The 13480-nt window shown below is 34.7% G+C and overlaps 1 protein-coding gene across 1 annotated transcript; it reads left to right on the forward strand.

Annotated features, from left to right (window-relative positions):
• The first annotated feature begins 5381 nt into the window (after positions 1–5381).
• On the forward strand, positions 5382–13255 carry LOC136210960 (uncharacterized). The gene is made up of 3 exons (XM_066002437.1): positions 5382–5766; positions 10655–10803; positions 12871–13255. The coding sequence occupies exons 1-3, from the start codon at positions 5590–5592 to the stop codon at positions 13007–13009; spliced, it is 465 nt and encodes a 154-aa protein (XP_065858509.1). The 5' UTR covers positions 5382–5589; the 3' UTR covers positions 13010–13255.
• Positions 13256–13480: the final 225 nt, after the last annotated feature.

The raw sequence follows: 13480 nt of genomic DNA on the forward strand, positions 1-13480 counted from the left end.
TGAATTGGTCACGGAACTGGTCCAATTGTATATATTTTGAGTCAATATTCTTGACCCGTTAAGAATCCGGGTTAACCGGGATGAACCAGTTATTTGAGATTTTTTTAGAAAGTAAAATTTAAATTCCTCACCATTTCACGCAAAAATGAAAAACCCAACCCTCTGTTCCAAAATTCTATGGAAAAAATTTGTGATATGTGTATATTATAATGTTAAATTGCGTATTAATTTAATTTTAATTTTGAATTTGAATATTATATCCAATTAATTTCTTAATTTTGGATATAAATATTTTATCTTTAATTAAGGAGAATTTCATTATATGTATATATGTACTACATCTGTTTCATATTACATGTCTTTCTAGAGATTCTTTTTTGTTTCATATTACATGTCATTTTATATGATCAGTACACGTTAAATCATTATTTTTTCTGTTATAAAATGCGGGTTTACGAAAATTAATTAGCATAATGGACTTATTATAGAATAAATAAATATTGGAATCAATAAATAAGGGGTAACAGTGTCTTTTTTTCTAATATCCTTAATTTCTGTATAACTCTCTAAAAAGTCATGTAATATGAAACGGAGGGAGTATTATTTATGACGTTATCTGGTTCAATTGATTCAAATTAATCGACCGAACCAATTGACATCCAATTCAATTGTCAATCTAATCCGATTTCTTGGTTTAGTTTTTAAAACAATGGTTTTGACATGATTGAAGCCATTTTGTGTTAATATTTTATAGGGATAAAATATAAATTTAATTCTATAATTATTGGGTGTAATTTTAAACATCTCTTATACCCACGATGAAATAATGCATTTTTACGAAATGAAATGGATGGCCTGGCGCCATATTCGAAGTAATAATAACGCAATGACGTATCTTATAGTGTAAAATGGGTGGTATAACAACGTATTTCACATAGTAAAACCAATTGCATAGTGACGTATTTTACAAAGTGAGATGGATGGTGAAACAACGCACCTTTATAATACAAAACGGACGGAGTGAGGATGTATTTTATGGAGGAAAATGGATGGAGTAACAACGTATTTTATGGGTTAAAATGTACGGCATAATGACAAATCTCCTTAGGCAAAACATACAGCGTGATAACGTATTTCACTAGGTGAAATGATAGTGAAATGATGACACATAAACCCCTAACAGGTATGATTCTCCTATAGTGATGACTGACTCATGATGGATAATGTGTGTATGTACAAAAAATAAAAAAGGCTTAATACATCATTTGCCCGCTGAACTTGTCCAAAAAGCTTGATTGGCCCTCTAAACTTTCAAAGTGTTCCGATAGCCCCTTGAACTTGCATAAAATGTTCAGTTAGCCCCTTGAACTTGCGTAAAATGTAACCAATTGATCACTCGGTCGTAAAAAAGTAAGTTAAATGCGAAAGATGTATTCCACGAGTCTTAAAAAAAGTAAAACGACCAAAATCGGAGTATACAATTCTAATATTAGAGAAGAAAAGTTGTATAATTGAGCAAGCAATAACTTCCTTTTTAATCTATCTTTTAATGATGTAATAACATTTTAAGATGCGTGGAATACATCTTCCGCATTTAACTTACCTTTTTACGACCGAGTGATCAATTGATTACATTTTACGCAAGTTCAGGGGGCTAACTGAACATTTTATGCAAGTTCAGGGGGCTGTCGGAACACTTTGAAAGTTCAGGGGACCAATCAACCTTTTTGTAAGATTTGGGCAACCATGTCATATATTTTAGCAAATTTTAGAGGAGATTTCTAAGCTTATTACATAGGCTTAGTCAGATAAGAAGAAACATAGGTTCCATAACAATAATACCTATATCTTTCCACTAAGGGTTAAGTGACATATAAAGGGCTAAATGCACTATTGATCACTGAACTTACATGGTTGTCTTAAAATGGTCACTCAATTTCAATTTGTCTCAATAAAATCACTGAACTTTGAGTTTTGTCTCAATTAGGTCACTCTGGCGATTTCAGTTATTAAAAAGCATCAGAATGATAAAGTACGTGACACGTCTGCATGAGTCAACTCATATATATGACCAAAAAGACACATGACATCCACGTATGCACTACATGACTATCATATATCGGTTATTTTTGTGAAAAAAAACAAAATTTAGTTTTTTTCATAAAAATAACCGACACGTGGATGTCATGTGTTGTTTCGGTCAGAGATCTGAGTTGACTCATGTTGACATGTCACCTACGTCATCATTTCGATGCTTTTCAATCACTGAAAATCGTCAAAGTGACCTACATGAGACAAAACTCAAAATTGAATGATTTTATTGAGATAAATTGAAATTGGGTGACTATTTTGAGACAGCTATGTAAGTCTAGTGACCAATAATGCATTTAACTCGACATATAAATGATACGAGGTTATGAGTAGTGAGTCGAACTGTTATAAACACACTTATGAGATGACAATATGTAACGATTTAGAACACGCGACTGAATAAAGGACCATATGAGTGTGTGTGCTAGTGTTGTGATGTGATGCGATTGTATATGTTGTTTTAAAATACTTCGATGCCAAAATGTTTCGGTTGTATCCAAGTTTTATTATTTCATAAAATACCGCGATGTTTGAAAAAGCGATTTTTATAAAATAAGAAAACCAAAAACACATTTCTTTAACTAGTTAAATGATCATTTTAAGAATTGGTTAGTTAGTTAGTCAAGACTTATGAGTTTAGTCCCTAAAACGGAGCGACCAATGTGAGCGAAAAGAGCAGTTTCAGTGAAACACATATAAATAACAGAGTCCCCACTCAACTAACTGAGAAATTAGTCAATTCGGGTCGACCGTTGAAAATATAGATTCTTGTTCCGTGGATACAACTTATTAGTCTCAACATCTCTATCTTTTAAAACATAATATTAATCTTGTTGTTCATTTTAATTATTTTATTAGTGTGGATGCTCATACAAAATAATTATTTAGGTTATTACAGTAATCCGAATGGGAAATGAGTACATATTTCCACAAGGGGATATAAGAGAAAACAGGTTAGCTCGAAACATATGCATGAATGTATGAATTCGTGAATATGTGAAATGATTTGGTATTCTTGGAATGAAACTCGGTTAACAATACTACTTTTTCACTTTTTGGATTCTGAAAGCCCACCATTAATGATAGGGAAATACTATTTTCATCGTCGATGGCTAAAAGAGTGACTTGGAATGAGTGAAGATAAAAATTGACATATATGACCTATCATTGCCATACGGCTCTACAAAGAACAACGTTCGACTACGGTATCCAGATTTTCCAGTTGAAATCATTTTGACAATAAAAAAATCATAAAACCATGGACTTTACAATACTCAGACTTCATTGGCCTTAAACATGCTTGAAAATGTATGTGTATGAACAAAAATCCTCAAAAAAGCCCTGAATTCCCAAGTTTTAGCCATCCCTCTGAAATTGTCTGCCATATGGCAGTGATGCTCAGCCCTACGTCACTCCATTGAAAGAGGGAATTGTTGTACATCACTTCTTTCAAAAAGGAAACTACTATACGTCACTCGTAGGCAAGGGCAGAAGATCTAAATCTTATGAGGAGTACTTTTACATGATGGAAAATGGTTCAAAATACTTTTTACGGGTGAAAGGATCACCAGAAAACCTTTTAATGACTTTAAATAGGAGCAAATATTAATAAAACATTTAAAATCAAGCGAGACACCTAAAACTACGTGATAGTCTAGTAGACCCTCAGAAGCTTACCCTCGTTGCATGTCAATGATCCTTTGAGGTGCATAGTCGTCTGAATATAGTGACTTGGTGCTGAAGAAAACTTTTAGTTCTTCTAATTGAGGTAAAAGGTTTTTGGGGATCTTTTGGTGTATATTTAGAGATCATAAAGGATTTTAGAGACCTCTTGTGATGTGAGTAGTGAGTTTGATGAATGTTTGTATACTGATTTGAATGTGATAAGATGAATAGATTAAAGGGGCTAGGGAGTGCCAGAATGTCAAACCCCTAAATTTGTCTCTTTTTTATAGAGAATTTTCAAGGACGCAAGCAACTTTTTGATTCAAATTTTAAAGTTAAAAAATAGTCGTACAATTGTAGATAAGTATCGTACGTCTGTAAGTAAGTTGCATACGACTGTTATGTGATAGCCATACGGTTGTAAGGTTAATTATTTTTGGCCAACCCGTGAACGACACAATTCGAGCAGTTGGTGGGTTTGATCGAGCATGAAATGGGTTCCTGACACATGTCTGGGAAGTGTCATACGTCACTTATTTTTGTTGACTTTTGATTGTCACTTGAAAATGATATACGAATGTTTTGTGATAGTCGTATGGATGTTATGGGATAGCCATACGACTGTTAGGACTGTTTTTTTTTATTTTTTTTAGTGGTTTTGGATAGATTTGATTTGTTTGGAGGACACACTTATCATTTGCCCACTTGACATTAGAAGCTCGTTGTTTGCTTTTAGCGTAGGATCATAAAAACCTGTGCATACAGCTGACAACAATCCTACTTTATCTCTGATAAAGGAGGCACTATCTTCTATGGACCTATGTAAGCTGGATTTTTTTTTATCTTCCTGGGTTTTGTTGATTAGAGAAATCGAAACAAAGTAGACTAATAAAATTAAATGAATTGAGTTTGATGGCAAATAAAATTGAAGTATTTTAATATTAAAAAATTAAGTTTTGTAATACTTACAATTTTTATACACAAAGGACCATGGGTGTAATTAAACTTTTGTCTCTTTATATAAATTTTGATCATTCAACTTACAGAACCGAACTGAAAATTTAAAGACTGAAAAAACCAGACTGAAAAACAAAATCAAACCGGATCAAAATATATTTTGATTTGGTTCGGTCCTAATTTTTAAGATAATTTCGTTTTCGGTTCGGTTCAATTCAAAACGGAACAAAACCAAACCGAAATACAATATATACTACTTTTAAGTTTAGGGTTTTAAATTAATTAACTAATTATATATAGAAAATAAAAAACAATTAAACAAGTTTTTTTTTTCTCTTAACTAATTATATATACAAAAGAAAAACTAATTATATGATTATTGTCTTTATATAATTGTTTGTTAGTAAAAACACAATTATTAGTAGGTCTTTAATGCTTTGTTTGGTCCAAACATGAACCAAACTCGACCGGACTGAAATAGTTCGATTTGGTCCATATCGAACCGAATTATAATTTGGTTTGATTTGATGCTAAAAGATACAGATAATTCAGTTTCGGTCCTATTCGGTTCAGTTTTCGGACCGAACTGGACCATGCTCACCCCAACTTAGTCAAATTGATGTTACGCGGATTCGAACCCCCGTCTCTTCTTCGAAATATCCCATCTTTCTTACCCTCTTTCTCATTCTGCAACGTTTACAGACTGCCAAGCGAAACAGAGACAAATATCATTCCGATCTTTGACTCAGTCACCATTTCCGATCGTCTTCGTTCTTCCCCCAATTTTCTTTCCATCTGGGTAAATCTCATAATTCTTCTTTGAAAACCTTCAATTTTACTAATCTCATCAAGATATAAGCGGAGGGAAAAGAGATAATGTACGTAAAAGCGGTGCCGCCGACGGATTTGAACCGGAACACCGAGTGGTTCACGTATCCAGGGGTTTGGACTACCTATATGCTTATGGTCTTCATCTCTTGGCTTATCGTTCTTTCCGTTTTTGGGTGTTCTCCTGGCATGGCTTGGACCATTGTTCATCTCGCTCATTTTGCTGTGAGTTTTCTCTATTTTCAATAATTTTGGAGATATTGTTGCCTTCTAATTTTCGTTGAATTTTGGCGGTTTTCAATTGGGTTATTAATGTTTGATCTCATGATTATGGATCTGCTTCTCTGTTGGATTATTAATTGTTGATTACTTAGAGATGTATGTTAGGTCATTTTGCTAGTTTTTGTTGTGAAATTAAGTATAACAATGGATTGGGTATTGCAAGAACCTGAAATAACTAGAAATTGACTTGTTCAACATAGCATTTAAGGGTTTCCCTGTAACTCTGGGTTGTGACTTTGTTCTTGACTATAACATATGGCAACTAGTTAATGGCTTGGAATATGTTAAGCTACTTGTAGAATTCTGTTTAGTTTTGTTATCTTAATTAGAATAAGAATTGGAAACTTTTTCTTTAGAAATGAATCCTACTAAGAAAAGGATTATATGTTTAGGCTTATACAAGCAATTGCTTATTTATTTTCACTAGGAGGTTTGGAGTTTGTGCTTCTGAGATATGTATATGTGTGAGGTTTGGATGTAATCGGGTCTCATGGAATTTGATAGTTAGGACTTGGGGTTAGGTTTTATGTAACCAATGGCTTATTAGTTTGCACTTAGAGTTTGAGCTTGTGCTTTTGAGATATGCATATATGTGAGCTTTGAGTGTAACTCTGTCTGATGGAATTTGATAATTAGGAACTTGGGTTTAGGTCTATGTAAGCAATTGTTTATTTATTTGAATCGAGAGTTTTGAAGTTTGTGCTTTTGAGATATGCATGTGTGAGCTTTGGTGTTATTGGGTCTCATGCAATTTGAAAGTTGGGGATTTGGTTTAGCTCTGTGCTAGGAAGCACCGGCACTTCTAGGAGGCTAATATACGAACACTTCAGGGAATAGATTTTAAAGGCGAAAGGCAAGCCGAGGCAATAAGGGAAAAATATCGCCCCGAGGCGAGGGAGAGGCGACAAACAAAATAGAAATACACAAAAACAAATTGACTTCTAAAGTTGTAAAACAAAATAAAACTTCTAGTCTAATAATAAGATCCTAATTCCTAATAAAATATCAAACATCATCAGAATTACTAATACTTTCCTGCTTTGACCTCTTGCACATACTTCCAATAAGGATCTGTTCTTGTTGTCGCTTTCAATATATTAGAATTACTAATACTCAAAGTCCAAAAGCCTGCAAGATTTGAAAAATTAGACATTAGTAAGCTACTGTTTCATACACTTTCATACTGTTTCACAAACTTTCATCCAGTTTCATACTGCTTCACACACTTTCATAAACTTGCATAAACTTAGAACCTCCATAAACTTTCATAAACATAACATAAGTAATAATGACAGAAAAGTAATAGCAGTAGCATCATCAGCATAACTTTCATATACAGTTTCATCAATAACAGTAGCATAATCAGCATAACTTTCATAAAAATCCCAAAAAGTGGGCAGCATAACAGTAGCGTCAGTCATAATAACAGAAAAATAAAGAAGAAAGTAGAAGATAGAAATTTGGGCAGCATAACCGTAGCATTAGTAAGATAAGGAAAAAAAAAAACAAAGGAGAAGAGTAGAGAAAAGTAAAAAAGAACAGTACCTTAGAATGCAATGAAGTAGATCGGTGGTGATGGTTGGCTGGTTGAAGAAGATCGGCGGTGGTTGTGGTTAGAGTTTCTGTCGAGGAGCAATTTCTTTCTTTTTCTTTTCTTTCTATCGTTAACTTACATGTTTGACCTAAAACAACATTATACATTTCTTTTCTATTTTTTTTTCTTTTTTCACTAAACAAAGACAAAAAGAGGACCTACCGCCTTAACTACAAGAGGCGATCGCCCCTCGCCTCCGACCGCCCCTCACCTGAGTTGGAGAGGGGGTGGCCTCTTGTTACTCGCCCGCCTTCCAGCACCAGAGGTGCTGGAAGGATCGCTTGGGTTGCCTCTCGCCTCAGGCGAACGCCTTTCACAACTATGCTTCGGGGACACGTACCCGACACTCCAAAATAAGTGTCCACTCTTTTTCTTTTCTTTTTTAATGGGGACACTTTGGGACACGGATTCTAAGTTAATTAAGTAGTATATAGGGGTTATTTTTAATAATCTTACAAAAAAGAGGGGTTGATATGTACAAAAATAAACTAATGAAAAAAATATAGCAGCCGCCCCTTTTTTAGTGGTTTAAATAGTTGAAGTATTAAATGTTTCTTTTTGATGAATTAATGACTTATTATGGATGTTATTTATGATTTATAATGACTAATGAATGTTATTTTTGTCCCTGCCGTACCCGTGTCTCATATTTTTCAAAAATACCATTTGCCGCACCCGTGTCGATGCTTCCTAGGGTCTATGTAAGCAATTTCTTATTTATTTGCACTTGGAGTTTTGAGGCTTGTGCCTTTAAGATATGCATGTGTGACCTTTGGATGTAATCGGGTCTCATGGAATTTGATGGTTAGGAATTTAGATTTAGGTCTATACAAGCAATTGCTTATTTATTTGCCCGAGAGTTTTGGAGCTTATGCTTTTGAGATATGCATGTGTGAGCTTTGGGTGTTATTGGGTCTCATGGAATTTGATAGTTAGGGACTTGGGTTTAGGTCTATGTAAGCAATTGCTTATTTATTTGCACCGAGTGTTTTTAGAGCTTGTGCTCTTGAGATATGAATATGTATGAGTTTTTTGTATAACCCGGTCTTATGGAATTTGAGAGGTAGGGACTTGAGTAAATGATGTAATTTCCTTACTGTTGTACTAATTTATTGATTTCTAATGAATTATGTTTTCCTCATTACTCGTAGATGTAAGCAAAACTAGCCGAACCACATAATTTATTTATTTATTTTTATGATTGCATGTTTAGTTTCTTGTTTCGTATATCAAGTTTGTTATAACAGAATGTGGGCAGATATTCCTTATGTCTACCATTCTGCTGACATTTTTCATTGTAGATGCAATACTTGAAAGTCTTTCAGAGAACCGTTTATGTGGGAAGCCCCAATATTATTTTTAGGCTTAATACATCTTATACTTGTCCAAAAAAGTCAATTGCCCCCTTATATTTTTAAAATGTTAAATTTACCCCTTGAACTTGTTTAAAGTGACTTATTAACCCCTTAAATTCTAGGTGGCGGAGTAAGGAGAGATTTTGGAAAAGTTGAAATTGGTACACTTTAAGCAAGTTCAGTGGGGCAATATATCACTTTAAGGAAGTTCAAGGGCTAATAGGTACCTTTCAAAGAGTCTGTTGACTTTTTTGGACAAGTACAACGGCTAAAGATGTATTAAGCCTTATTTTTATTATATTTGCTTGCTTGGTCAATTCAATTGCTTAATTAGGGAGCTATACTACTCTTTATATAGGTAATCCTCCTCTTTTGAGATATCTTTTAGGGTGAGTTAGGCCGTTGTTTACATGGTATTCAATCTTTGTATTTAATGTCGGCGCAAAGCGCACTAAGGCGCTAAGGGGTCCTGGAGCCTAGGCTCAAGGCGCAACGAAAGGCGTGCGCCTGAGGAACACGAGGCGCAGAAAATTTAGAAAAAAAAAAAAACTCTTTTATCAGTTAAAGCATAAACCAAAAAAACACACTTATAACCACAAACACACTTATGACCACATAAACAAAACAAAACAACATAAAAACATAATAATAAATTATAAATGTAAAAAACACCAAGTTAAGTTCATACTTCATAGAGACATTAACACGAACTTAACGTCTTAACCTAAGTACCTAACTAATGCTACTAAACTAATAACCATTCATTGTCACTTGATATTCTTCTATGTGTCTGTCGCAGTTTCTGTTTGAGTGGAGTGGAGGAGACTCTTCTTTACGTGACTCAGTTTCTGTTTGAGTGGAGTGGAGTGGAGGAGACTCTTCTTTACGTGACTGCTCTGCTCTTAATCTCTCTCTAATCTTTTTATATTTAGTTGTGTCTTGATATTCTTATTTAAATGAAGGGTTAAGATTAATCCTATTTTGATTAGATTAGTGGTTGAGATTAGTCAAACATTTGTTTTACACAAAACAATAAAAGCGAAAAAGAAGAAAACCCTAGTGGAAACACAGAGGCGCGCCTTGGTTGAGGCTCCGAGGCCCAAGCGAGGCGCACAAGGCGAGAGCCTTTTAAACAGGGCCTCGCTTTCTGCAATCAAGGCTCACTACCTTGAGCCTTGAGTGAGGCGCGCCTTTAACAACTATGGGATCACCCATTTGTTTCACGCTCCGGATGGTTCTGGGCGTGAGGGGCATCTCTTAGATATTCCACATTGCTTAATTAGAGGGCTATGCTCTTTACATATGTGGGGCAATCATCCATCTTTGAGGTATCTTTTGGGACGATGTTGGGCCTTTTTTTACCGGTAAATACATCCGTGACCCCTCAACTTTGACATTACTTTCTCTATGGCCCATAATGAACATAAAAGTCTCTGAACTTTTGCCCTTTACTAGCATAAAAGTCCCTTGTGAAAGTAAACGACCTCAAAATGGAAAGTCAAAGAATCAAAGTTGTTTAGAACCATATGTTCCATGGAACCACGTCTTTGATTTTTCAAAATCACAATTTTTTGAGTTTTCTTTCTGCTAACCAAACAATACCTAAACGACCTCAAAACCAGAAAGTTCAAGAATTAAAGTTGTTTAGAATATTATTTTCATAAGTTCTATAATGGAGGGTTGCCTGGTTAAAGGACTTTTATGTTAGTAAAAGCCAAGTTCAGAGATTTTTTTGTCCGGTATTGAAATTTAGGGGCTATAAAGAAAGTAAACCCAAAGTTGAGCGGCCATGGATGTAATTTACCCCTTAATTCACAGTATTCAATTTAGATTTTGTCTTTCTCCATGCTGCTTATTATATTTCTGATGCATCTTGGTGTAGATTACCTATCACTTCTTTCACTGGAAGAAGGGAACTCCTTTTGGCGATGACCAGGGTATCTACAATGGCTTGACTTGGTGGGAGCAAATCGAAAATGGCAAGCAACTCACTCGCAATAGAAAGTTTTTGACAGTTGTACCTGTAGTTCTGTAAGTATTTTCCTTTTTTACTATATAGACATTTCTATGACCTGCTAAAAAATGAAAATGTAGAACATATTAAGTGTCTCATTAAATGGTAAGATTCATTTGTCCATTGTTATATTACATGGAAACGGAAACAGAACTGAAACAGAAACAGGGAAACGATATTTGTATAAATATAGGAAACGGTAACGTGAGGAAAATAGCTTATAGAAGATGATCTAAAAACTATTAGGGATTTAAAGAACATTTAATTAGCATTGATCCACTTCTGAAAACACAGTACATCCTAGAAAACGAGTTTCCATCCAAAACGGATGGGACAGGTGAAACGCTTTATACTTAAAGTTTCGTGCAACATAAATCTAGTGTCCTGCTGCCAGCCCACCTTTTATTTTAATGGACTTGAACAAGGATTTTTTTGTCATCATCCCTTCCTGGTTAATGTGTCTCTTTCATAGTTATCAGGCACGCCTTAGGCACAAAAGGCGTTAGGATTGTATAGTTATTAGATGTGCCTTGGACGCAAAAGACATTAGGCTTCAGGCATGGTTCTTTAGAAGCTAAAAGGCGGGTTCTGTTCAAGAGGCGTATGCCTGAGCGCACTTTTATGGCTATCATAGTGATGTCATGTCGTGTTTCTTACCCAATTTTGCCTGAACTTCAATTTGTGCTGTAAAAATAATTAAACATTGATTTTGTTCCATTAAAGTCACTGTTATGAATTTCCGGCCAAATCTATGTTGAAAAACTATGACGTCTCATCACTTTGATCATTGATCAAGCCATGTTAGATTCTGAATCACGCCACGTCAGCTTCAGTGGTGTCATGTCAGCAAATAGAAATACTCCAATAGCGGTCTGTAAACAACAACAAATTGGAGTTTGTTTTGATGTGTTTCTGTTGCTGATGTGGTATCATTGAAGCTAATATGACGTCTTTTAGGCTTTGATGTGGCTCGAGTCCATGGTCAACTTACACCACATTAATTTTCCGGGTCAGAAATACTTGTTCATGGTGTGACAACTATCAAAACTACCCTTCACTGAGGTTTAGGGTCTCCATTTCACAAAGGTCACGGAATTTCATTTTCTTTCAATCAAAACAGAATTTTGACATTTGATTTCATTAAAGCTATTCCACCTAATTTGTGTATAAAAACTCATCGGAATTTTGAGGTGGCACATATGGCACATAAGACATATGACTATATGCCAACTAAGCGCCATATTAGACAAGGATGTGATTTTTAAAGAATTCTTTTGTTGTCTGCCACGTCAGACATAAAAGTTAAACATGTCTGATATGATATGACACTTAACTGGCATATAGTCGATTTCCTTTGTGCCACGTCACATTCTAGCGAATTTCTGTATTCAAATTGAGCAGAATGATTTTAAATGAAGTCCAGTGACTGTGAAACATATCCCAAACTTCAATGACCATCGGTGCATTTACTCCCTACGAAATGGATAAATTACACTCATGACCACTGGACTTTATCCCACTAACATTATGGGTACTGAATCTCAAAACGTAACATAAAAATCATTCAACTTTACAATTTCTAACATAAAAGTTACTCAATCTAGACCACTTTAATAGTAGATACTCCTTCACTGTTAAACCGATGAAAATTATATTCTAAGCAACTTTAATTCTTCAATTTTTTTGTTTTGAGGTTACTTAGGCTTGTTTGGTTAAGAGTATAAAGTGAATGTTTAGAGATTCCGAAAATGATGATTTTAGAATATAAAAAACGTGGTTCCATGATAAAAGTGTTCCTGAACAATTTTAATTCCTAGACTTTTCCATTTTGAGGTCGTGAACCACTGATTTGAGATGTTAATGGAAGTTTAGTAGCCATAAAGTTGTGTAAGTCAAAGTTCAGTCTCCGGTGTAATTTACACACTACGATATCCTTAAAGATTAGAACTTCGTTACATTCACTCCCTACAAAATCCATAAATTTTCAAACAAGCAGACCACGTTTCAAACGGATTGTCTCTGTAAATTATGTTGTCGTGTCAAGAATCGACGGCCCTACTTAACAGTTTTTGTTCATTTGACAGGTATCTAATAGCCTCGCACACAACAGATTATCAATATCCAATGCTGTTCTTCAACACATTAGCAGTATTCGTGCTTGTTGTAGCTAAGTTCCCTCATATGCACAAGGTTCGCATATTCGGTATCAATGCCGATCACTGAACCTTCCAAAAACACAAAAACAAAACAAAACAATTTTTTTTTATCATGTTTGATTTAATACTCTTGTTGTTGTCATTTTATTTCAATATGCTAATATTATTATCCATCCCTCTACAGATACTCTAACTGTCATGGGTTTAACAACTTTCCTTTTTCTTTTTCCTTTTATCTTCAACCAAATATGTATACATCCCTTATATTACTACTTGCTGGGGAAAATATATATTCTATATTTTTTCATATTTATTGGCGCGATGGTGTTGCTGTTGCTGTTGTTGTGTAACCTCCGTAGAGGATGTGGAATTTCTTTTCTTTTCTTTCGTTTGTGAAACTGAATTTTTGTTGATCTTGCTAGGGGTGTGCATTATTTCGGTGAAAACTGAATTGAACTAACTCAATTCGGTTTTTCGGTTTGTAACTTTTCGGTTCAGAATTGGTTATAGTTTTAGGTGTATGTTTCTGTTCTGTTCT

Source organism: Euphorbia lathyris, chromosome 1 (assembly GCF_963576675.1).
Source record: "Euphorbia lathyris chromosome 1, ddEupLath1.1, whole genome shotgun sequence".
NCBI lineage: Eukaryota > Viridiplantae > Streptophyta > Magnoliopsida > Malpighiales > Euphorbiaceae > Euphorbia > Euphorbia lathyris.